Below are 25,225 nucleotides of genomic sequence, written 5' to 3' on the forward strand. Positions count from 1 at the left end.
GAATCTCAACGCTGCGAGCGTGAAGAGGTCAGGCGCAGGCAGCGGAAAGAGCGTGCAGCAAATCAGTCCCACCCCCGCCTTCCCCCGACGAATGTCTGTCCCACCTGTGACAAGGTTTGTGGCTCTCGTGTTGGACTGTTCAGCCACCAAAGAACTCACTTTAGTCGTGGAAGCAAGTCTTCCTCGATTCCGAGGGACAACCTATGATGATGATGATGATGATGAATATTAGGAAAGGCAAAATCCACGCCACAGAGATCGTTAGATCTTTGAGGACAGCTTTTTGAGATCAGCAGCGAACACCATCACTTCGCCACTGACCGCAAAATCCGGGCCATTATAACCATACAAATTCCACTTCTACAACATAAAAATAGACAATTAATTTATAAAAAGGCTGACTACATTCCTGGGTCCATCAGGTTGATAGTTCATACAAAACCCGAAATGGATGACAATCGGCACTGCCACCATCAATATTTAATGACAAAACATTCTTCCAATATTCAACTCTCATCACTGAATCATTTTCAGTATTGCACCTGCTGAGCAAATTCAGCTTTCTCAGTGGATGTTTTTTTTAAGTGATCACATTCATGAAATGTTTTGGTATAATCATGTGTATCGCATCACCAGATGACATCATACAACTGATTAAAATGCAGAAATATCTCAAAACAGGATGGCATTTACAAAAAACTGATAGCTTCACGGATGAGTACAGCGATTTGAAGAGAACTTTCAAAATCATTGGCCAAATCAGCATTTTGTACACTTACCATTATGTCCCAAGTGAAAAATCACACATTAAATGGCATACAGTAATTATATTACCTTAGAAGAGAAAACATCTGATTTCTGTCTTTAATATGAAAACCAAACCATATGATTTTAAGATCTTTTCAAAATGTCAGCACTAGTTTTCACAACATATGAAGCCATGACAAGAAATAAATATAACAAATCGCGATGGCAGATGTGCAATTACCATTGCACATTCAACAGACAAAAATGTTGTGTTTCACTCTATTTAAGATACCACTTATAAAAGATACCATGGGCCCAAAATTCCACATTGCCTTTTTTTGGCGCTATTTAAGATTAACGGACGATTTTTAAAGCCGAAGTAGCGCCAAAAATAAAATCCGAAGTTTCTCCATTTTTCTGTTTGAATTTGGTGCAGCACAGAAAGACCTTGGCTTGTGTGGGTGGAGCTAACTGATAGCGCCAAAAAAATGAGGTCCCGTTCTGTGCATGCCGAAGCATTTAGTTTTCCAGGTCAACGTGTAATTGTACAGCTCTATTCTGTAGCTAACCCGTGCTGATTTTTCCTGTGCCAACCATCTGAGATTTCCAGCATTTTCTGTTTTTATTCCAGAATTCAGTATTTTGCTTTTGTGTCTGAATCCGAACGCCGAGCTTCTGTGTCCGGCCGAGGGAGCGATCCTGTCAACCAGCATTCCGGTCTGGTGTGCCTCGAGCCTGATGAGCAGCGGTTCAGTGGTGGAACTTCTGCAATAAATAAAGTTTTTCTTTTCCCCCCCGCAAAAACATTTTTAATTAGTTTGGATATAAGTCTTGTTCTCTCCCTCCAAAACCTGTAACTCAGCTCCGATAAACAAGAAGGCATCTGTAACGCTGATTTCTATCTGACTCCGATTTGGTAAGATAAGGTTTTTCAAGGCGGTCCCCAGCGCCGTTTTTGAAAAAATCCTTATTGGTGAAACTTGCAAAAACGGGCTAAAATGGCGTTAGTGAGTTTGACCCCGAGTGACATCATAAAAACATTAACTTAAAAAAAAATCGGCCGTTACCTGGTAAGGACAGCATTATACCCTTGGCGAAACTTGCAAAATTAAGTTAGCTTCAAAAAAACACATACTTCCAAAAATTTGGCGCTAAATAGTGGCGAATTTTGGGCCCATTATTTATATAATTTTATATTTTCATCTACCTAGTGTTTAATTTAAAAGGTAAACATATGATCATCGAATTTATTCAGGAATGTATCAACCCAATTTTCCCATAGTTCCACTTTTTGAAAGGAGCCTTTACATGCCATCATTTGCAGATAATGACACAGCCTTGAGTTCATTATTTACAGGTTGACATAGAAACAAGTCCAAGTATAGTCCTAGATAAATATAAGGAAAATTAAATCTTGAATTTCTTTTAAAGTACCAGGTTATGCTTTGGAAATGAACACCGATCATCCCTCAAGCACCAGCTTGTCTGGGAAACACTGAGACCTGTGTCTTTGTAAAAGTTTAACCAGGCCCCCTCCCCCCAAGCAACTTGAAAAGATTTCAACTATGGAGGCAGATAATCTACCACATTATGCACTTCCAGCTTGCCACCAACACACACAATGGTTGTCAACAGCATGAAGGTTTCAGCCCTGAAGAATGCAACTCGGAAGCTAAAGTACATCCGTCATATTGACTGTGCTATCAGAACACACATACAGAAGCCCGTAAAATAAAGCTGGCATTCATTTCAGTGCGAAATACAATTCAACAACACTTGAACTCTGTGCAAACTATCATGACACCCTCCTACTGCAGTCCCTGAAAAACAACTGACAAAAGACCCATTTTACAAGATAAAGTGTTGAAGTAAATTACACGATAGGACCTCCCAAACACTATTATAAGTAATTGAAGTAGAGTTTAAATCATTTCATCTTTGAGTACTACCAAACACCAGAAATATGAATTAAAATATTTCCATCTGGTTACAATAAATTTAAATTAATGAAGGTAATCTATAGATATGGTTTTCATCTGCAAACCATTTCCTAACTCTGATACATTGATCAGCAGCACTCTCAATAGAGAAAAGATTCACCCTCAAGTAGGTACTAAAATTTACAAGTAGCAAGTTCTGGTGATAAAAGTACCTTAAATTCTAATTTAAAATGATGCCTAAAAAGGCCACATAAATAAGCTTCTGTCACCATAAAAATGCTGAACATGTTCCGACAAATTGGCAAAGAATAAACGAATGAGAAAACTAGAACAGGCTCGACAGAAATTCTGCAAGAGGCACAAATAATTTTTCATAATAGGCAGAACTTTCAGGTAACAGACCACATAGTTTAGAATATTTTATTTGTAGAATATTGATAAACAACATTTTCATTTAAAATAAAATTGAATCACTGAAGGATATCCTCAATTTTAACTGAGGATAGATCATTCATTGTTGCAATGGCATTCGATCCATCCCCATCTCTCCTGCAATTCGCTCCAATCAGGTTCCTGATCCCCCACCCCCAGCATTCAAAACAGCCTGAACCAAAGTCATGAAAGACATTCTCTATGACAGTGATGCACTCTGTAGCCTTTAAAACAGTAGATCCCTTCACCTTCTTCCATCTCCTCCGCTGTCCAGTTCAATGGGACTGCCCTTGCTTGATCCCACTTTTGGACTAGCTGGTTATAGTCAGAGCATCTGTAGTAACGGCTTTTCTTCCCACCTGCTGCACCAGTTACTTTTGAAGTTCCCCAGGAACCATCCTCAACTTCCACATCTGCATGCTGCCTCTCAGCGACATCATTCGCAGACATGGAATTCCACATGTACAGTGATGACATCCAGCTCTACCACTCTACGACCTCTCTCAATCCCTCGATTACCAAACTGCTTGCCAGACATGCCAGTCTTGGATGAGATGCAATTTACTCCACTTAAACATTGAGACGACCAAAGCCATCATCTCTGGCATCGAGCACGAAGTCCATGCCCTTGCCACCAACTCCATCCCCCTCCCTGGCCACGATCTTAGGCTGAATCAAACTATTCACAACCTTGCCACCCTAATTGACCTCGAGCTGAATTTTCCACTCCATATCGTCTCCATCACAAGGACTGCCTACTTCTGCATATCACCCACTTCTATCTCTAGCTCAGTCCATCTGTCACTGGGACCCTTGTTTCATGCTTTTGTCACCTTTAGATACAATTACTCCAATGTCTTCCTAGCTGGCCTCCATCCTCCGCAAACTGAAGATCATCTAAAACTCTGTTGCCTGTATCCTGTTCCACACCAAGTTCCACTTCCCATCACTTGTCCTCGCTGACCTACAACGGTTCCAAGTACGCCAATGTCTCAAATTTAAAATTTTTGTCCTTGCGTGTAAATCCCTCCATTGCCTCACTCCTCTGCCGCTCAGTAATCTTTTCCAGCTGTACAATTCCTCCAAGGCCGACTCCTGTTCCTAATCCTTATGTTCTTAGGAAATATTCTCTTCCTCAGACTCCAACCTCTTGTGCAGCTCCCCCTCCCTTTTCCACACCATTGGTGTCCGTACTTTCAGCCATATTGACCTAGTGTCCTAGAATTCCCTCTCTAGACGCTTCCTCCTTAAAGCCCAGCTCTTTAACCAGGTGTTTGGTCACTTCTGCTACCCTATGCTTCTTCGGCACAGTATCTGTTTCTTCTTCAGACATATTTGCACATGTATAACATACACCCACAGATCAACATTGTCTGTTGTTCAACACATTTGGTAATTGATTGCTCCAGCTGGGTGAATACACACATACATCTATGGGTTAGCCAGCGCTTTTACTACTTTTTACAGAAAACGGCAAGTAATGAAAAATTAAATTGACAAATATTTCACTTTTTTTGAGTCTACAAATGATTGAGTTTGTAAACTGGGGTGCTTCAATACATTTTATAGTTCAATATCACATTTGCTGTTATTGTATTATGTCATTTAAGTCATCCTCTACTCCGAGGGACAGCCTATGATGATATCACTTGTTGTTAAAATACATAGAGGTTTTCAATATATAAAACAAAACCATCCACAAGCCAAACAATCCACAGAAATCAATAGCATACCCTTACCTGGAAATGTAGAATTATGGTCCAAATTAAACCAAGTGTTAGCTTAGGATTCCCATCAGTAATGTCATCATTTCTAATATTTACTAATTTCACCTGAAAGAGTAAAACTACAATCAGTACCTCAGTGTATCTCACAGATTCACCTTTCTTTATCAGATATTTGATGAATAATTATACTCCACTTAATACACAATTTAATATAATAAACCCCACAAATTAAGTTTTCTGGTGTTAGAAACTAAAGATGCCTAAAAATGTATATGGTTATGCAATTAAAACACGTGAAAAATGCCGTGTTTAAATGATTATGTTTGAATTGCAGTCGAAAAGTTTCCTAAGACCAGATAGATGCTTTGAAATGCTAATGTCTTGGTTTCCTGTGGATGATATGGCTTCTTTGTACTACATACAATCTCCTTTTTGCTAAGCGAGTATTTGTTGTTTTTAGGTTAAGACTTGAACCTTGTTTATGTATTTTATGTATAATGCTAAGGTAGGATTTGAAGTTAGTTTAACATAGCTGCGTGCGAAATTAATGGAAGGAAGTTGGTAGGATTTTGCGTAAACACACGGCAGTTTGCTACGTCGTAAAGAAGTTAATGACCAGTTAGAGTGAGAAATCTCTGCTTTGGGCCTCATAGTTCAAAGGGTAAAGGACTAGGCCTTGTATTGATTGTACCGAGAGAATAGGGAGAGAGAGAAATGAAAGGAATTCCACAGGAAGGAAATCCTGGGAATATATAAACAGAGAAAGACATGTGGCCAAAATCGTAAGACATCTTTAAGGTGGGCTTTGACACAAGATCGAGACAAAGAACACAATACACCATTGGGATTAAGGTTTTAGGGGAACTTCTAAAAGTCAAAAGGTTTGTCAATCTCCTAGTTCAGGTCCACCCCTAAAAAGAGAATAAAAGTAAGCCTCCTCAAGGCTGTCCTCAGGAGAGAGAGAGAGTGAGAGACAGAGGCTCCAGACAGAAGAGAGAGAGAGCGATGTTCCAGATGAAAGGAAGAGAATTGCTCATGTGTGTCAACCGTCTGTCCGATCGGATCGGTATCAGCTACTTGTCACGGTCATATGTTTTACTGTATAACCAAGGTGTTATTATTCCATCTTAAACTCTGATTAAACACGAAGAGAAATTTGGCATTAGGGGTACCAGCGGGACAAGGGTTAAAGTGCTGGATCCTGCAATGGCCCATAAGGAGGTAAAAGGCCTCTCTTCGGCCTTGTACCAAGGCTCCAGAAGTTATCAATTCAATAATATTCCGACAGGATACGATGTGAGAACCTAAACAGACATTGATAAGACCTTGCGAAGAGGCTCGAGGCGACTCACAGGCACCAAGGAAATGTATAACAAATTCCGACCTAATAAAGTCATTCTAGTCACGGCCTAAAGCGGTCACGAGGGTCTTGGCCTGTCAATCCAAAGTAGCACTAATCAGGTAGTCCAATTAGAGAAGTAGCACTGATAAGGTAGTTCAATTAGAAATCTAGGGAGGTTTTGTCCGGGAACAGAGGGGTTTTGAAACGTATAAAAGTTGTATGATTGTGCTGTTCGGGGAGCATCTCCACTCACAGGCGACTGTGATAAGAGGTGTTCCCGGACATTCGTAATAAAGATCGTTATACTTTGCCATCCGTCTCTTGTCTGCTAACTTCGAGAATTGCTACGTGGGCTGGGGCGAGCGTCGACCCTCTATATCAGTGGGCCCGCTCGTGGGAGAGGAAGCCTTCCCATCTCCCCCTTACAAACACGACATACCCACCATGTTGGTTTGCACTTGATTTAAAGTGACCAGAAGATAGCCGTAACTTGGCTATTTCTAACACTAGCGAAAGAAGTTTTCATTACTAAATGCTTAAAACTCATAAATCCAGACTCTGCTGAATAAGCAAGAACCCCTGTAAATGGTGCATTAGGAATAAATGTGACACATTGTGTGTGTCAAATATGCACAGGATAAAATAAATACAGAAAGCAGAGCTTCCACTTGAAACACAAGATTCTCGGGAGGGGGGTGGGGGGGGGGAGGTGGTCAGGGTAGATGCAGAGAGGATGTTTCCCCTCATGGGGGAATCTAGAACGAGGGAGCATAGTTTCAAAATAAGGGGTCGCCCATTTAAAATGGAATTCAGGAGAATTTCTTCTCCCAGAGAGTCATGAATCTTTGGAATTTTCTATCCCAGAGAGCTGAGGAGGCTGGGTCATTAAATATATTTAAGGTGGAGATAGACAGATTTTTAATTGATAAGGGAGTCATGGGTTATGGGGAATGGGCAGGGAAGTGGAGTTGAGGCCAAGATCAGATCAGCCATGATCTTATTGAATGGCGGAGCAGGCTCAAGGGGCCAAATGGCCTACTCCTACTTCTTATGCACTTATGCACTGCCAGAGTTTTACTGATCTGTTAGGTGGCTTGGGGAGTTTTAAAAAAAATTGTCTTGGAGATCAACACGTTTTGTAATTGATTCTTCCAACTGCACGAATTTTTATTCTGACGGACTCAGTTCCACTCAAGCCACAATGGACATATTTATGCGGCATTATTCTTGAATTTTCACTGACATAAGATCACTGAAGTAGGTTGTTAACCCGTCAAATGATTGCCTACATTGTGCTTTTTTATATAACCTAATTCCTAATCATGTGCATACAATAGAATGTATTAATATATGTTAATTCAGTTGAAAGTCTGACAATATATATTGTGCACAATTATACAGCTGAATTATTTCAAAAGATTGGAGTGGATTTCCTCTCATCTGATTACTACAATAAATGATTAACTTATTGTTTATATTCAATTGTTGAAAATTTAGTGTATTTTAAATGATTTTTTGGTTATTTACTAATTTGAGCTGAAAGTCTATTTTCTATCCTCCTCTTCAAAGGTGAGGTATGATTTCACAGGTAGTTGCATCCCTGTGGCATGTCAATATAATGTGACTTGTCGAGTGTCAGCGAGCTGTTCAGGTTGGTTGGCATCAGCCCAAAGTAATGACCACAAGCACAGATTTACTACCAGCCACATTCAATGATTTCTTTTCCTCCCTAATCCAGAGTGGCTGAAACCAATTCTAGTGCTTCAACCAATGCCTTAGCTGTGTTGTAAATGAGCACAGAATATAGACCAACGATTGATCTTTGCACCTTCCCTGGGTTTGCATGGCTTAGTACCAAACTGGGTGATGAAACAGCCCATCAAGCCACCGTAGCAACTCTGCACGAAACAATTTTCCTAATTACCCAAACTTGCACAGTTCAAGTTGTGTCTAATCCATTTTAAAATCCAACGGCTAAAGTGGGAAAGATGAAATTATCTTTATCCATTTCTTTTTATTTGTTCTCAAGATGAGGACAAAGCTGTATTTACTGCCCATTCCTAGATGGTGGTGGTGGTGTCTTCACCTTGAACCCTTGTGGTGATGGCGCTCCCACAATCATGGTAGATATGGAATTGCAGGGTTTTGACCCAGTGACAATGAAGGAACAGCAATATGTCGAACTCAGGATGGTATATGACAAAGGGAAACTTGGAGGTGATGGCATTCAAGACATTGCTGCTCTTGCCTTACTCAGTGATAGAGGTTGCAGGGGAAAGGAGGGAAAAATCTTAGCCCATAAATTTGTAAATTCAATTTCAATGCTTACTATGGTGGGATTTGAATGCACAACCTTTAGGTCAATAGTCCAATACCTTAACCACTAGGCTACTGTATCTATTTACCTACCTGTCGTTGCTTTAAGTAATCAAGTGCAATCTGTACATTCTGTAACCTGTGGAAGCGCATGCGGCCTTTTTCACGAGGCTAGAAAAAACATAAGGAGATTAGTTAGTGTTGTTTTAATCTTTAATATAAACTGCAGATTTACTGCCAATCTGATTGATACAAAGCAGAATATTCTTCTTTTTGTCAGATTTATGGACTCCTCCGCTTACATTTCAGAACAGTAACTGTTTTGTGACAGCTGTCATTATGTACAGAAGGCCCAACGCGTCGGAGAGGCACGGGAGTTCCAGGTGCGTGGAGAGGCTCGGGAGGTGCGTCGCTGAGGCCTATAAAAAAGCCCAACGCATCGGAGAGGCTTGGGTGTTCCAGGTGCGTGGAGAGGCTTGGAGGTGCATGGCTGAGGCCTATAAAAAGACCCAACGTGTTAGAGACTCGGGAGTTCCAGGTGCGTGGAGAGGCTCGGAGGTGCATGGCTGAGGCCTATAAAAAGACCCAACGTGTTAGAGACTCGGGAGTTCCAGGTGCGTGGAGAGGCTCGGAGGTGCATGGCTGAGGCCTATAAAAAGGCCCAGCGCTTTGGAGAGGCTCGGGAGTTCCAGGTGTGTGGAGAAGCTCGGGAGGTGCGTCGCTGAGGCCAGCCGGTGCGGCTACAGGGAGAAGGCAAAAAAGTTGAAAGACATCGAAAGGTGACGTCACAGCCAAGGGGGTAAATGATTGGCTGGTGATTGGAAAGTAGTTTTTCTCAATGTTTCTTTAGCAGTAAGTAACCTTTTAACAATGTTGTTGCCCAAGTTAATCCAAGGGTTAAGTCATGGCAGGAGAGCTCGGACACGTGTTATGCTCCTCCTGTACTATGTGGGAACTCGGGGACGTTTCCGGTGTCCCTGACGACTACGTGTGCGGGAAGTGCATCCGCCTGCAGATCCTGACAGACCGCATTGCGGCACTGGAGCTGCGGGTGGATTCACTTTAGAGTTTCCACGATGCTGAGAATGACGTGAATAGCACGTTTAGCAAGTTGTCACACCGCAGGTAAAGGGTACACTGCCAGATAGGGAACGGGTGATCAACAGGAAGAGCAGTGCAAGGAAGGTAGTGCAGGGGTTCCCTGCGCTCATCCCCCTGCAAAACAGATACACCACTTTGAAACTGTTGAGGGGGATGACTCATCAGGGGAAGGCAGCAGCAGCCAATTTCATGGCACTGTGGGTGGCTCTGCTGCACAGGAGGGCAGGAAAAAGAGTGGGAGAGCGATAGTGGTAGGGGATTCAATTGTAAGGGGAATAGATAGGCGTTTCTGCGGCCACAACCGAGACTCCAGGATGGTATGTTGCCTCCCTGGTGCAAGGATGTTTCGGAGCGGGTGCAGGACATTCTGAAAAGGGAGGGTGAACAGTCAGTTGTCATGGTGCATATAGGTACTAACGATATAGGTAAAAATCGGGATGAGGTTCTACGAGACGAATTTAGGGAGCTAGGAGCTAAATTTAAAAAGTAGGACCTCAAAAGTAGTAATCTCAGGATTGCTACCAGTGCCACGTGCTAGTCAGAGTAGGAATCACAGGATAGCTCAGATGAATACGTGGCTTGAGGAGCGGTGCAGAAGGGAGGGATGCAAATTCCTGGGACATTGGAACCGGTTATGGGGGAGGTGGGACCACTACAAACCGGACGGTCTGCACCTGGGCAGGACCGGAACCAATGTCCTAAGGGGAGTGTTTGCTAGTGCTGTTGGGGAGGAGTTAAACTAATATGGCAGGGGGATGGGAACCTAAGTAGGGAGACAGAGGGAAATAAAAGGGAGACAGAGGTAAAAGATAGAAAGGAGAATAGTAAAAGTGGAGGACAGAAAAACCCAAGGCAAAAAACAAAAAGTGTCACATTACAGCAAAATTCTAAAGGGGCAAAGTGTGTTAAAAAGACAAGCCTGAAGGCTCTGTGCCTCAATGCGAGGAGTATTCGGAATAAGGTGGATGAATTAACTGCGCAGATAGCAGTTAATGGATATGATGTAGCTGGCATCACGGAGACATGGCTCCAGGGTGACCAAGGCTGGGAACTCTACATCCAAGGGTATTCAACATTTAGGAAGGATAGACAGAAAGGAAAAGGAGGCGGGGTGGCGTTGCTGGTTAAAGAGAAAATTAATGCAATAGTAAGAAAGGACATTGGTTTGGATGATGTGGAATCGGTATGGGTGGAGCTACGGAATACCAAAGGGCAGAAAACGCTGGTGGGAGTTGTGTACAGGCCACCAAACAGTAGTATTGAGGTGAGCATCAAACAAGAAATAAGGGATGTGTGCAATAAAGGTACAGCAGTTATCATGGGCGACTTTAATTTACATATAGATTGGACTAACCAAACTGGTAGCAATGCGGTGGAGGAGGATTTCCTGGAGTGTATTAGGGATGGTTTTCTAGACCAATATGTCGAGGAACCAACCAGAGAGCTGGCCATCCTAGACTGGGTGGTGTGTGATGAGAAGGGACTAATTAGCAATCTTATTGTGCGAGGCCCCTTGGGGAAGAGTGACCATAATATGGTAGAATTCTTTATTAAGATGGAGAGTGACACAGTTAAATCAGAAACTAGGGTCCTGAACTTAAGGAAAGCTAACTTCGACGGCATGAGGCGTGAATTAGCTAGAATAGACTGGCAAATGATACTTAAAGGGTTGACGGTGGATAGGCAATGGCAAACATTTATAGATCACATGGATGAACTTCAGCAATTGTACATCCCTGTCTGGAGTAAAAATAAAACAGGGAAGGTTGCTCAACCGTGGCTAACAAGGGAAATTAAGGATAGTGTTAGATCCAAGGAAGAGGCATATAAATTGGCCAGAAAAAGCAGCAAACCAGAGGAGTGGGAGAAATTTAGAATTCAGCAGAGGAGGACAAAGGGTTTAATTAGGAGGGGGATATTAGTGTATGAGAGAAAGCTTGCCAGGAACATAAAAATTGACTGCAAAAGCTTCTATAGATACGTGAAGAGAAAAAGATTAGTGAAGACAAATGTAGGTCCCTTGCAGTCGGACTCAGGTGAATTTATAATGGGGAACAAAGAAATGGCAGACCAACTAACAAATACTTTGGTTCTGTTTTCACGAAGGAAGACACAAATAACCTTCCGGATGTACTAGGGGATCAAGGGTCTAGTGAGGAGGAGGAATTGAAGGATATCCTAATGAGGCGGGAAATTGTGTTGGGGAAATTGATGGGATTGAAGGCCGATAAATCCCCGGGGCCTGATTGTCTGCATCCCAGAGTACTTAAGAAAGTGGCCATAGAAATAGTGGATGCATTGGTGATCATTTTCCAACAGTCTATCGACTCTGGATCAGTTCCTATGGACTGGAGGGTAGCTAATGTAACACCATTTTTTTTTAAATGAGGGAGAGAGAAAACGGGTAATTATAGACCGGTGAGCCTGAACCTGACATCAGTAGTGGGGAAAATGTTGGAATCAATTATTAAGGATGAAATAGCAGTGCATTTGGAAAGCAGTGACAGGATCAGTCCAAGTCAGCATGGATTTATGAAAGGGAAATCATGCGTGACAAATCTTCTGGAATTTTTTTTAGGATGTAACTAGTAGAGTGGACAAGGGAGGACCAGTGGATGTGATGTATTTGGACTTTCAAAAGGCCTTTGACAAGGTCCCACATAAGAGATTGATGTGCAAAATCAAAGCACATGGTATTGGGGGTAATGTACTGGCGTGGATAGAGAATTGGTTGGCAGACAGGAAGCAGAGAGTCGGGATAAATGGGTCCTTTTCGGAATGACTAATGGAGTGCTGCAGGGCTCAGTGCTGGGACCCCAGCTCTTTACAATATACATCAATGATTTGGATGAAGGAATTGAGTGTAATAGCTCCAAGTTTGCAGATGACACTAAACTGGGTGGGGATGTGAGCTGTGAGGAGGATGCTAAGAGGCTGCAGGGTGACTTGGACAGGTTAGGTGAGTGGGCAAATGCATGGCAGATGCAGTATAATGTGGATTAATGTGAAGTTATCCACTTTGGTGGCAAAAACACAAAGGCAGAATATTATCTGAATGGTGGCAGATTAGGAAAAGGGGAGGTGCAACAAGACCTGGGTGTCATGGTTCATCAGTCACTGAAAGTTGGCATGCAGGTACAGCAGGCGATGAAGGCGGCAAATGGTAGGTTGGCCTTCATAGCTAGGAGATTTGAGTATAGGAGCAGGAAGGTCTTACTGCAATTGTACAGGGCCTTGGTGAGGCCTCACCTTGAATATTGTGTTCAGTTTTGGTCTCCTAATCTGAGAAAGGACGTTCTTGCTATTGAGGGAGTGCAGCGAAGGTTCACCAGACTGATTCCAAGGATGGCTGGACTGACATATGAGGAGAGACTGGCCTTTATACACTGGAGTTTAGAAGGATGAGAAGGGATCTCATAGAAACGTATAAAAATCTGACGGGACGGGAGAGGTTAGATGCGGGAAGAATGTTCCCGATGTTGGGGAAGTCCAGAACCAGGGGATACAGTCTTTGGATTAGGGGTAGGCCATTTAGGACTGAGATGAAGAGAAACTTCTTCACTCAGAGTTGTTAACCTGTGGAATTCTCTGCCGCAGAGAGTTGTTGATGCCAGTTCATTGGATGTATTCAAGAGGGAGTTAGATATGGCCCTTACGGCTAAAGGGATCAAGGGGTATGGAGAGAAAGCGGGAAATGTGTACTTGAGGCGAATGATCAGCCATGATCTTATTGAATGGTGGTGCAGGCTCGAAGGGCCGAATGGCCTACTCCTGCACCTATTTTCTATGTTTCTATGTTACTAAATAGGTCATAATATTGAAGTCTTTTGCTCACCCAAAATATCTCATCAATAAATTTAACCTAAAGCATTTTTAAAAAGGAGGGGGAGGGGACAATTCAATTCCTTTGCAGTAGTCTTATTTTGACTAATACAGCGCAAAGAAAATCTTCACTTCTCTCCACATCCTACTCTGATTCTGCCTGAAATCTAGTCATCAACACGGTGAAAAGCCTGCTCTCCATGGAGCCACTGAGTCACTGTTGCCTCCCTCCTCATTGTCACACTCTTCCAGTTCACTTATGGCTTCCTCGCCCCAAGGCCCTGCTACTTTTCCAGGCCAAAGCTTTCAACCACACTCCCTACTAACTAACCTCAAGCCCTGCAAAACAATGTTTAGGATCCTGGAAGTTACTAAATAATGTTGTGTCATTGAATTTACAGATAAAGGTTGTTTATGTTTTCTTAAGTCATTAAAACGGAGAAGTACACGAGTCATTTTTCAGCCTATTAAGTACTTAGGCAGTGCAATAAAGGAGACTTCTATTAATTAGCAACAGAAAAACAACAGTAGGAAGGAAATTAAATAGTCTTCAAAGTGCATTTTAAGAGTTCAAATCTCAAACTGTACTGCTACATGACAGTAATATAAAGTCGATTGGGAAACAGTTAATAATAACACAGCTTATTGATTCCCTTAAGTATAAATCTCTCATTGCTAGAATGGATGACACCAGAAACTGACACTGCTCCACTTTCTGCCATCAACAATGCTGAATCAGACACTGTCATGTGATACTCAACCTTTTATTTCCCCCTTACACATACAATGAGCAGCTATGGAAAAGTCTCAAGATTTTATATAGGATACAATACTCTTTATTAAAAGATGCTCAGTGGGTCATCCCAGTGTCACAATGCAGCATTTCACTGTTATTGCAGGAGTGGGCAGAATGCAATTCTGCTGCTGTAATTCCCCACTTGGGAGAGTTTGTGATCTCAGATAGATATATATATCTATGCAGGTCTAGGAACAGGTCACTTGATCACTCTTGTGGAAGTGTAGTGCCATTTAACAGTGGGAAATGCTTAAAAGGAGAAAATAATTTTCAAAATAAAAATGGAAGAAAGTGAAAATTGCAAAATGAAAGTTGTAAAACAATCACAGTTGACGTATGCCAAGTTTTTTGTTCCATCACCACCTTTCCTTCTTACCCCGCTCCCCAGCTTGTGGTTTCACTCATGAGAAATGTGTGACCAGGCAGGCTAGGAGTAGCCATCCACCTGCAAGGCCACTTTCTTTTCTCTCCTGCTAGTACAGAGGATTCACCAACTGCACAAGTCCAGCCCAGGGATGTACTGCAATCACTCCAAGCTCGAGATGTGAGGAGCAGCAACATATCACCCACAAAAGATGTCAATGAGCATATGGCTATCCAAAGCAGCCCGGATGGGGAGAGTTGAGCAGAACTGCCAGTTTCAGCATACTGACCTTGCAGCTCCAAGCTCCACGAGTTGCATTATCCTAAGAATTTATTAGCAACACATCAGGGGTACCTGATGTGCCACAATTACTTATAGATGGTACACACTGCAGCCACAGTGCACATGAGGTGGAGGAAGTGAATATTGAAGGTGTTGGATGGGGTGCCAATCAAAACGGGCTGCTTTGTCCTGGATGGTGTCGAGCTTCGAGTGTTGTTGGAGCTGCACTCATCCAGACAAGAGGAAAATATTCCATCACACTCTTAACTTGTGCCTTGTAGATGGTGGAAAGGCTTTGGGGAGTCAGGAGGTGAGATACTCGTCATAGAATACCCAGCCTCTGACCCACTCTTGTTGCTACAGTACTTATTTGGTTGGTCCAGTTAAGTTTCTGGTCAATGGTAATCCCCACCCCCACAGGATGTTGATGGTGGGGGATTCGCCGATGATAATGCCATTGAATATCAAGCGGAGGTGGTTAGACTCTGGCTTGTTGGAGATGGTCATTGCCTGGCACTTGTATGACACGAATGTTACCTGCCACTTATCAGCCCAAACCTGAATATCGTCCAGGTCTTGCTGCGGCTCCTCATTTTCTGAGGAGTTGCAAATGGAACTGAACACTGCAATCATCAGCGAACATCCCTATTTTTAATCTTATGATCGCGGGAAGGTCATCGATGAAGCAGCTGAAGATGGTTGGGCCTAGGACACTGCCCTAAGGAACACCTACAACGATGTCCTGGGGCTGTGATGATTGACCTCCAACAGCCATCTTCCTCTGTGCTAGGTATGACTCCAGCCTGTGGAGCATCCCTCCCCCCACCCCGATTCCCATTCACTTCAACTTTACTAGGGATCCTTGATGCCACACTCGGTCAAATGCTGCCTTGTTGTCAAGGGCAGTCAGTCAACACTTCTGGAATTCAGCTCTTTTGTCTATATTTGAACCCAGGCTGTAATGAAGTCTGGAGCCAAGTGGTCCTGGCAGAACCCAAACTGAGCATCAGTGAGCAGGTATTTGATGTGTAGGTGCTGTCGACGACACCTTCCATGATTTTGCTGATGATCGAGAGCTGACTGATGGGACGGTAATTGGCTGGATTGGATTTGTCCTGCTTTTTGTGAACAGGACATACCTGGGCAGTTTTCCACATTGTCGGGTAGATACCAGTGTTGCAGCTGTACTGCAACAGCTTGGCTAGAGGCATGGCTAGTTCTGGAGCACAAGTATTCAGCACGACAGCTGGGATGTTGTCAGGGCCCATCGCCTTTGCTGTATCCAATGCGCTCAGCTGTTTCTTGGTATCACGTTGGCTGAATCGTATTGGCTGAAGACTGGCTTCTGTGATAGTGGGGACCTCAGGAGGAGGCCAATGTGGATCATCCACTTGGCACTTCTGGCTGAAGATGGTTGCAAACACTTCAGCCTCGTCTTTTGCACTTGCGTGCGCGGCTCTGCCATCATTGAGGATCGGCATATTCATGGAGCCTCATCCTCCCGTTAGTTGTTTATAAATAATTTAACGCTGTTGAAAGGAACTGCAGTGTTTGGCATGAAAAAGGAAAGGCAAGAGGAAACAAAAGAGCAAACAGAGCTTCATAACAACCGCTGTTTCTTTGACCAGTCATTAATGTTTGGTCAAATCAGAACTGGGCAAGGTATATTGAAGCTATATTGGAGAAAAGGGCAAAAAACTGTACACACCAGGGACATACTGAGGATTTAGAAAGTCTCCCATGGCCACACTGAGCATACACTTTAATTAGAGTGAAATATCATAAGTAGCAATGTTGCCTCTCCTATCTGCTGGATTCCTGGTGCTGTGCCTACCTCTTTTCCCTGGATTCCTAATGCTCAGCAAGCCTCCCCCTACCTGCTCGATACCCAGCATTAGGACTCACCACATTGACAATTGAATGTCAGCATGAGCACTTTAGTTTCAGTCGACAATCTCTTCCCAGAACTTACTAGCACTGAGCCACTTCTCTAGTGCAGCCAGTTGGATGATTCGAATTCCATACTCCAGGGAACCATGCTGAATGATGGGACAACTCCATGCAGTGATAAATTTGAATCAGCTGGTTTAAGTAGTTACAAAAGAAAAAGAGGGCTGCCAGCCATCAATTTTTGGTAACAAGCCCGTTCTGACCAAGGCAAATTCAACCACTGCAAGCCTGACCATTTAGAGATCTTTGGGGCTAGTTCAGTGCTGAGAGGACAAAGCTTTCAGGTTTCAGTCTGATCAAAGGGTCTCTATGGACAGCAAAAGTTGTAAAATAATTGCAGTGTAGTTAGGTTGCACTGGACACCAGGAGTCAGGTATGTCAAACATTGTACTGCAAGAGTTACCTTTCCATTGTTATGAAAAGGTATACAGTCTACCAACACATTTGTTGCAAACTCCATGATGTGAGGAATAGTTAGGCAAATAATTTTTTTCAATAGATTATGACTGGCCTGTATTCACCATTTTACATGTCATTAAACAAGTCATTAAACAGCAAAATAAATTCTACATTTTAAATCACACACGAGAAACATTTCCTGCATGCTCCTCCACCATTTTATTCTTGCAAAAAGACTTCATTTTTTATTAGCAAGCAACTATCCATGAGGTGAACGATTCTCAAGATGTGCAGCGTTAGTCCCGGTCTCACAGCAAACACTTGCAAAATCATCTGGGTTAATCTATTATGGCAAAGGAAACCACTGCCACAATCTCAGGCAGCAGGCAAACACACAAAAAAACTTTTCCTGTTATTGCTGTTCCTTTCATTGTTGCAGTGAAAGCACACAATTGGAATATACTGTACACATTTCATCATGTCTTCCACTGATTAGAGCTGTCTGGGTTATAGTATGATGGAAAGAATGTTATCAGGAACTGTATTTTTTTTTTTAAAAGTACTGCACAGTCACTTTTCAGCCTTATTTGGGCTTTTTATTGCAGGCAACTTTAAATCTAGTGAGTGCATGACTATATCATTCAGTTTTGTGCCCTACTTCTCCCACCCTCAACTCAGATAGAATCTCGAGACAAGGTACCGAAATCAACGCCATCTGATGTCTAGACAGAGCCCATGTTGTTTAGTCCAGGCAGTATTTAAAATGATAACTATATGTATTGACAAAAAACTGAGTAAATTAACCCAAAATGCCCCAAACTATAATAAATGAAGGAACAAAATGAAGGAAGGATTAGAATTAGAGTTATGTAGTTTTTGTTCATATTAATGCCACAAGCAAGATACTGCATCAATGAAGAGATAATCCACTGAGTATCACATACTTATAAAGTTGCATCAATATCAATTTCAAGCTCTTTTTAATACCAACTACAATATATGAAAGCTTTACGACATTGTGTATCAAATATTTTCCTCAAGGGCCTGCAGCATAAATCATCCGCTTTGCGATCTTTCCAAGTTTACTGCTATTTAAAAAAAATAATCAATGGCGATCCCAGCGGTATTTTCAATTGGCTGGATAGCACAACTCTGCCAGTACAATATGCAATAATATAGCTAAGACATTGCAAATGGAATTCCCTTAACAAATTCCAAATATAAAATCTTAATGCGTGTGTTATAAGTCCCTGCAGCTGTGTTATTGTAGGGACATTCTAAGACAGACTGGATTCAAATCCCTGAACACTAATTCCAACATGGCTACCCTCCAGAATGGAGTTCGGTCTGTCTTATTTAAACGACTGGCGACTTGTCTGTAGGGACAAAAGATTGCCACCACAAAGCATACGTTTTATCTACAGCTCAAATGATCCAGTTCATCCAGCTGCTGAAGGCGGCATTGGTGAATGGAAGTCAGGAATAATGGGGCAAAAGAGGTAAAACATTCAAAATAAAACATAAAACAAAGCATTTAAGTATATTGCGCACAACAAAAAGAGGTCTATTTCAGCACTATACCAATTTTTTTTAAATGCACATATAGTTGAGGTACTCATTTAATAACAGAGTGGATTATCTCGCAGTGATACAGTAATTATTGCATCGCCTTTTGGGGGTGGCACCTACCCCCTCATCAGCATCCCCCTCTTCCTGACTGTGTTCAGAAACACAGGGCGACGGCCTCACCAAGCGCAAGTTCTTCAGCACAGACTGTTCCTTTTGCTATCAAGTATGGAACATAAAGACAGAGAATGGCAGAACCAAAGCAAGAGAAAATAAGGGAAAAAAAACACCAAAATTGTACACACAAAGGCTTGAAATTAACTTGTCCTAGCAGAGATTGCGCGTGTGTAAATAAAATCTACCAGCAAATTTTGTTTTCAACAGACATTCAACATTATACTTTGTTAATCTAGAATATATGGATTTCCTTACTATGGATATCAGTTTATGATCCTTATTGGTTCCTGAGTCACGACAATGCCTCATTCTATGAGGGCAGGCAAGCCTCTGCTATAGCTGCTGTTGAACTGGCCACTGAAAAGATGCTTTAGGTTGGCACAGATTCACTGGGAATAAAATGTTCCTTTTTCTGAGAGAGTACTTTCCCTTTACTCAAAACTTCTACCATCGAAACTCAGCAGTTGGGTCTTGCTGGAGAGAAATCGTCTCTCACAGTGCGTGCTTCAGTGAATCCATGCAACAATATGATGCACTACTATTTTAAGGTCACATTCTCATTTATGTCATACATCATGTTTGCTAAACTGCACTAATAGTGTAAATGAAGATAATTCTAATGACTATTGCTCCCTCTTAACATGGCAATGACAAAATGATTACAGATTTCACTACCAGAACATATTGTAAATGGAAAGAAGAGAGAAAAAGAAAAGGAGAGAAGAGTGAGAGAAAGAGAGAAAGAAAGAAAAAATTAGAAAGAATGAGAGAAAAAGGAGAAAAGGAAATAAAGGAAATTACATTTATCGAGCCTTTCACGATGTCCCAAAGCACTCCATAGCTAATAAAGTACAATAAATTTGCTGGTAGATGCATATTAATTTAAATTTTGCATTCATAGACAGATATCACAATGTAATAAATCTACTAGTGAGTGTGATAGCGCTGCAATATGTCATTCTTTCAGATGAGACATTAAATTGAGGCTGGCTCCTCAGGTGGACGTAAAAAATTCCATGGCACAATTTGAAGAGCAAGGAGGCATTGTCCCCATGTCCTGGCCAAGATTTATGCCTCTACCAACGGCACTAAAACAGATTATCTGGTCATTTATCTCATTGCTGGTATTAGGATCTTCCCGTGTAAAATTGGCTGCTGCATTTGCCTAAATTACACCACTGACTACATTTTAAAAGTACTTGATTGGCTGTGAAGCACTTTGGGATAGCTTGAGGTTGTAAAAGGCGTTGTATAGATGCAAATTTTCTCTTTCTCAAAGCTGCAGAGTAATGTATTGCGTGTTACAACATAATGTGAAGCTGAACATTTAGGGTGTTAATGAACACCATTGTCAATATCTATTCTCTTTGCAAGGAGCACTATTATTGGGTTGGATTAGTTCTTTTCTCCATGTAGAAATAGCTCCAGGAGAAGCTGCATAGTTAATGATGTCATTGTAGTCACTGGAAAAACTGCATTGCAGTAGATAGTCCATTGAAATTGTCTTCAAAGAAATGTAAGGAGGGAACAATGTTATGCCAGTACTGGAAGCATAAATCATATCTTTCTGTTGGCCTCCGAGTTTAAATTTAAACAATACACTGTATCTCTAGCTAGTTATAAGAGATACTAGAACTTGGGACATATACAAAAGTAGATCCATTAACAAAGGTTTAACAATCACACTACACATTACCAGTTCATCCATTAGGCTCACAACTGCATACCTCATTGTGGATGACCTAGACCCAACTGACTGGGGTTTTATTGAGTCTTGTGAACATCACGTGACTGGCTAAGTCACTCTCAATGCAACAGCTCTACAAACCTGTGAACATACTAACAGGTGCATACATTACAGCTACCATACCCATGTTTCCTCCAAATGGCAAATCTGTTGGGTCTCACCCAGGTTGAATGAGCAAATTCACCAGAAAGATATTTGGGCTTGGAGGGTTAAATTGAGAACAAGTTGCATAAACTTGGTTTGTATTTCCTTGATTTTAGAAGGTTGAAGGGTGATCTGATTGAGAAACTATTTTGTCTGCTGGGGAAATTCAGAACAAGGGGGCATAATCTTAAAATTAGAGCTAGGCCATTCAGAGCACAATCAGGAAGCACTTTTTCACACAAATGGTAGCGGAAATTTGGAATTTTCTCCTCCAAAATGCCGGGTCAATTGAAATTTTCAAGACTGAGATCGATAGATTTTTGTCGGGCAAGGGTATCAAGGGATATGGAGAAAAAGCAGGTAAATGGAGTGGAGGTACAGATCAGCCATTATTTAATTGAACGGTGAACCATGCTCAAGGGGCTGAATGGTTAGCTCCTGTTTCTATGTAATCACGTGATACACATTATCCATGATCACACAAAGCAGTTACTTTATCTACTGCTGCCTGTGGTTGGTAATACATACATCAGACTGCTTTAATTTAAAAAAAATGTTGGAGTACTGATTCTCACCCACTAGATGTCATCAGTGTGTGTTACAAATTAAATCCTGTATAGTGTTTCAAGAAAGCACTGCAATCATCTAAAATTACACTAGAGGATATCCAGATGGTACATTTCCACACTCTGCCATGTTGTTACATGGACAGTACTGATGCAAGCTGATTCAGCACGTACAACCAGCTGTAAACATGATAGCTAAAATCCAGGGGAGTTCAAACAAAAATGCTTTTACACTAATGACATTTCAGATAATCGATCTCTTTATTAACAAATACAATTTCTTTTCATTACAACGTAGTTTACAATGTACACTAGATCTCCTATAGCATTGTTAATAAATACATTTTTTTTTAAAATGAATTATAGAAATAGTCTTCATGGGTTGCACAATTCCCATAAACCAGATTTCTACAAGGCGATTGAAAGGGCCAATCAGATGACTCGAAGAGGGCATAAATTTATGTTTTTTTATAATCAAGATAGACGGATGCATTTTTTAAATTCTTAAGCAGTATTTCATCGAATCAGAATTCTTATTAAGCAGCATTCTCCAATGCACTCACTTAAAATTATAAAAATAGCACTTACCAGAGTCACCCCAGAGAGGACTTCTAAGAGGGAGATCAAGTTATGTCCATCACGTAGATCTTCATAAAGATCATTTATGTGTTTCCGTACCTAAAAGAAAAGAAATAATCTTAAAGCAACTTTTCCTCTACAGTATAGCAATTAAAATGTTAACACATTTCAATTATTCAGATTTCTTCCCTTTCTCCTTTTTTGATTATCGGCAATTCATCCTAAAGTACAATTCTGCAGTTGACAGCTCTCCAGAAGCACACCGAAGTGACCATTTTTCACTTGGGAGCTGGGGCAATTCCTCACCTCAGCTTGAATCCACACATTGGCAGTAACAACGGGGTCAATAGGTAATGTTCAAAAGCAAGAAGTCTGATCATTTTCCCCTCTCTAGCCCAGCATCATTGAAACCAATTGCTCTGCTTTGCCGCCACCCTTGCTGAGATCAGCTAACAGCCCAAACCATGTGCTTATATTTATAAGAATCGTTTGTTACATTCTGATGAGCAAGGCTGCCTAAAGGGGATACAAAATTAAGGGTTGCTAACAAGTTTTTTTTGAGAAAACTGATCATTTTAGACACACAAAATGGCAGGTCAGAAAATGGACTAAAATGCTCCAGGGAGGAAGTGGGATTTTGAGGGCGGGGAGAAAGATTCAACATGCCTACATTTTCTTTCTTTAAAAAAAATTGATTTTGCAAAGTAGTACAGTCATTAAGTTGCCTTCTGGCCTGCTCAGTCAGTGCTATATAAATAAAAGTTTTTGTAAACGTAAAAGAAAAAATATTTTGGTAAATCATGTTCCCCTCCATGTCAGCTCTAAATTATTTCACTAGGCCTCATTTGTATTCAAAGAGCTCTCAATATCATTGCGGGTGATACCTGTCCAGAGGCGTGGACTATATAGACACCTCAAATCGCTGGCGAAATACCACCAGCGTTGGCTCCGCAAGATCCTGCAAATCCCCTGGGAGGACAGACGGACCGTTAGTGTCCTTGATCAGGCCAACATCCCCAGCTTTGAAGCACTGACCACACTCGACCAGCTCCTTTGGGCGGGCCACATTGTTCACATGCCTGACCCAAGACTCCCAAAGCAAGCATTCTACTCGGAACTCCTTCACGGCAGGCGAGCCCCAGGTGAGCAGAGGAAACATTTCAAGGACACCCTCAAAGCTTCCTTGATAAAATGCAATATCCCCACCGACACCTGGGAGTCCCTGGCCAAAGACCGCCCTAAGTGGAGGAAGTGCATCAGGGAGGCTGTTGAGCTCCTCGAGTCTTGTCGCTGAGAGCATGCAGAAAACAAGCACAGGCAGCGGAAGGAGCGTCCGGCAAACCAGACTCCCCACCCACCCTTTCCTTCAACGACTGTCGCTCCCACCTGTGACAGAGACTGTAATTCCCGTGTTGGACTGTACAGTCACCCAAGAACTCACTTTTAGAGTGGAAGCAAGTCTTCCTTGATTTCGAGGGACTGCCTATGATGATGACAGTAGCAGTTTAAATCCACTATAGTTTGAAAAGTAGGCTTTACATTATGCATTCCAAGGATAAAATAGATTATAATGCTCTAAAGTACATTAAAAAAGTACTGTGCCACTGTTGGGGAAGCTAAAAATAATAGGGTTAAAGCTGAAAGTAAGCTAAAGGTATATAGGGTTAAACTGAACATACTCTAGTTTAATACAGTAAACAGTATTTAGTCGTACTAGCATGGCAAAAACAGAATGCATGTGCACAGGATGTCACAGCTCGAGATAAGGATGGACAGCGGCCTTCACCATGGTGTAAGGAAGCAGCTGTTCAACACGTGACTGTGGTCCGATGGGCTCCCAACTCCAAGGACACCTTTTTGGACAGCACCTACTAGCTTTTGCACTCAAAACTTATTTGTGCACATAGTTAACCGGAATTGTCCATATATGGTACGGGAAATGTACAATGTAATCTCTACAAGAATGATGCTCTAATTGTATTTGATTGGGACGGTGGAGGCGGAGAGCTACCGCTCCCCTGCTAGCTTGTAATAAAGGTCGGTTCAATTGGACACAATATCTGACTCTGCGTGGCGATTTCCCACAATAGCCATGCTATTTTTGAATAGATTTTGAATGTGGCTCGCTCCATTTTCTCCTTGGTGTCCCCTGCATCCCTGGAATATGAACCACCTGAAGGCCAAGAGGATGACTGAGTCCCCTGCTTCATGGGCTGCATCAATGCTATTTAAAGCCGTGTGACAAGGAGGATGACAATGTCCCTGTGATAATTCTATACTCCCCACAACAGTAAATAATAAGCATGTGTGGAAATTATTAATTTTAAAAGAAAACACAAAAGCGATTCAGAGCTTTCCCTCAAAAGGAAAATCACAGTAACCAGCAGACAACATGTTAACTTTTGTGATTTTACACCCACTGTAATTACAAAAGCCAGCAGGGCTGTGGCAATCCACACCTGATCAGTCAGTCACGCAGCACTCACACATTTCACAGCTTTCCTGCATCATAGACCTTGTAAATCTGCATCTGTCAGCAGATACTATTCAAATAAACTGTGGCAGTGGATGTGAACAATTGACAACAAGCTTGTGCTTCTTGCACGGGGTGGAGGGTGGGGCCACTGTTAAGAGAGATAGCGTTTATCATGAATGATGTGATGTATTGAGCAATCCCACAGGTGAGACTCAATAATTTTGTACTTTTTGGGAGGAAAAAAAAGTCTCTCAGCTCTATTCATTTCAATGGATTGATCAGCATATAAAAAAAATACTTAATTTGATTTGATTTTCTGTGTGTCTTCCTTTTTTAGTCACAAAAGCTAATTTTTGGCAATGATTTAGCCAGAACAAATAAGTCTCTGTTCGACACACTGTAAGAAATAAGCAGTTTGTTGCACCTGGCCATCCTCCGATAGGGATACTCGATGTGGTAAAGTAGAAATACAACACCTAACCGACCCTAAGCCAAAGCCCATAATGGTTTAAGAAAAAAAAATTCTATCAACATTATGAACCCAAGTTTCCGCTCCCTGTAAAAATGACACACCTCCATGAGGTGTGCTGACTTTCTAGAATAAAAAGGGCGCCGAAAAGTTACCTTCTAATTCTCTGAACTCCTCAGGACATCTTCGGCCTTGGTGTAGCGCAGCACAAGGGGTGGGGGACGGAGACAGGTCCCGGCGCTGAAAACAATGCCGGGACCTCTGCACTTGTGCGCTAGAGTGT

General features: G+C 41.9%; 1 protein-coding gene across 11 annotated transcripts in view; it reads right to left on the reverse strand.

The window, feature by feature from the left end:
* The window catches only part of macf1a (microtubule actin crosslinking factor 1a), a 577,816-nt gene that overhangs the window by 321,025 nt on the left and 231,566 nt on the right, over nucleotides 1–25,225 (reverse strand). For 6 of the 11 annotated variants that reach the window (XM_070899169.1, XM_070899162.1, XM_070899171.1 and 3 more), the window contains exons 3-5: nucleotides 22,007–22,096; nucleotides 8,598–8,675; nucleotides 4,859–4,951 (exon numbers count right to left, since the gene is read on the reverse strand). In XM_070899169.1, the coding sequence (XP_070755270.1) occupies nucleotides 4,859–4,951; nucleotides 8,598–8,675; nucleotides 22,007–22,096 (261 nt within the window). Of the gene's footprint in view, nucleotides 1–4,858; nucleotides 4,952–8,597; nucleotides 8,676–18,907; nucleotides 19,004–22,006; nucleotides 22,097–25,225 lie in introns of all 11 variants that reach the window. The other 5 variants (XM_070899161.1, XM_070899164.1, XM_070899163.1 and 2 more) reach the window with 1 other exon arrangement.

The sequence above is a fragment of the Pristiophorus japonicus genome, chromosome 14 (genome assembly GCF_044704955.1).
Source record: "Pristiophorus japonicus isolate sPriJap1 chromosome 14, sPriJap1.hap1, whole genome shotgun sequence".
NCBI classification, from domain to species: Eukaryota; Metazoa; Chordata; class Chondrichthyes; family Pristiophoridae; genus Pristiophorus; species Pristiophorus japonicus.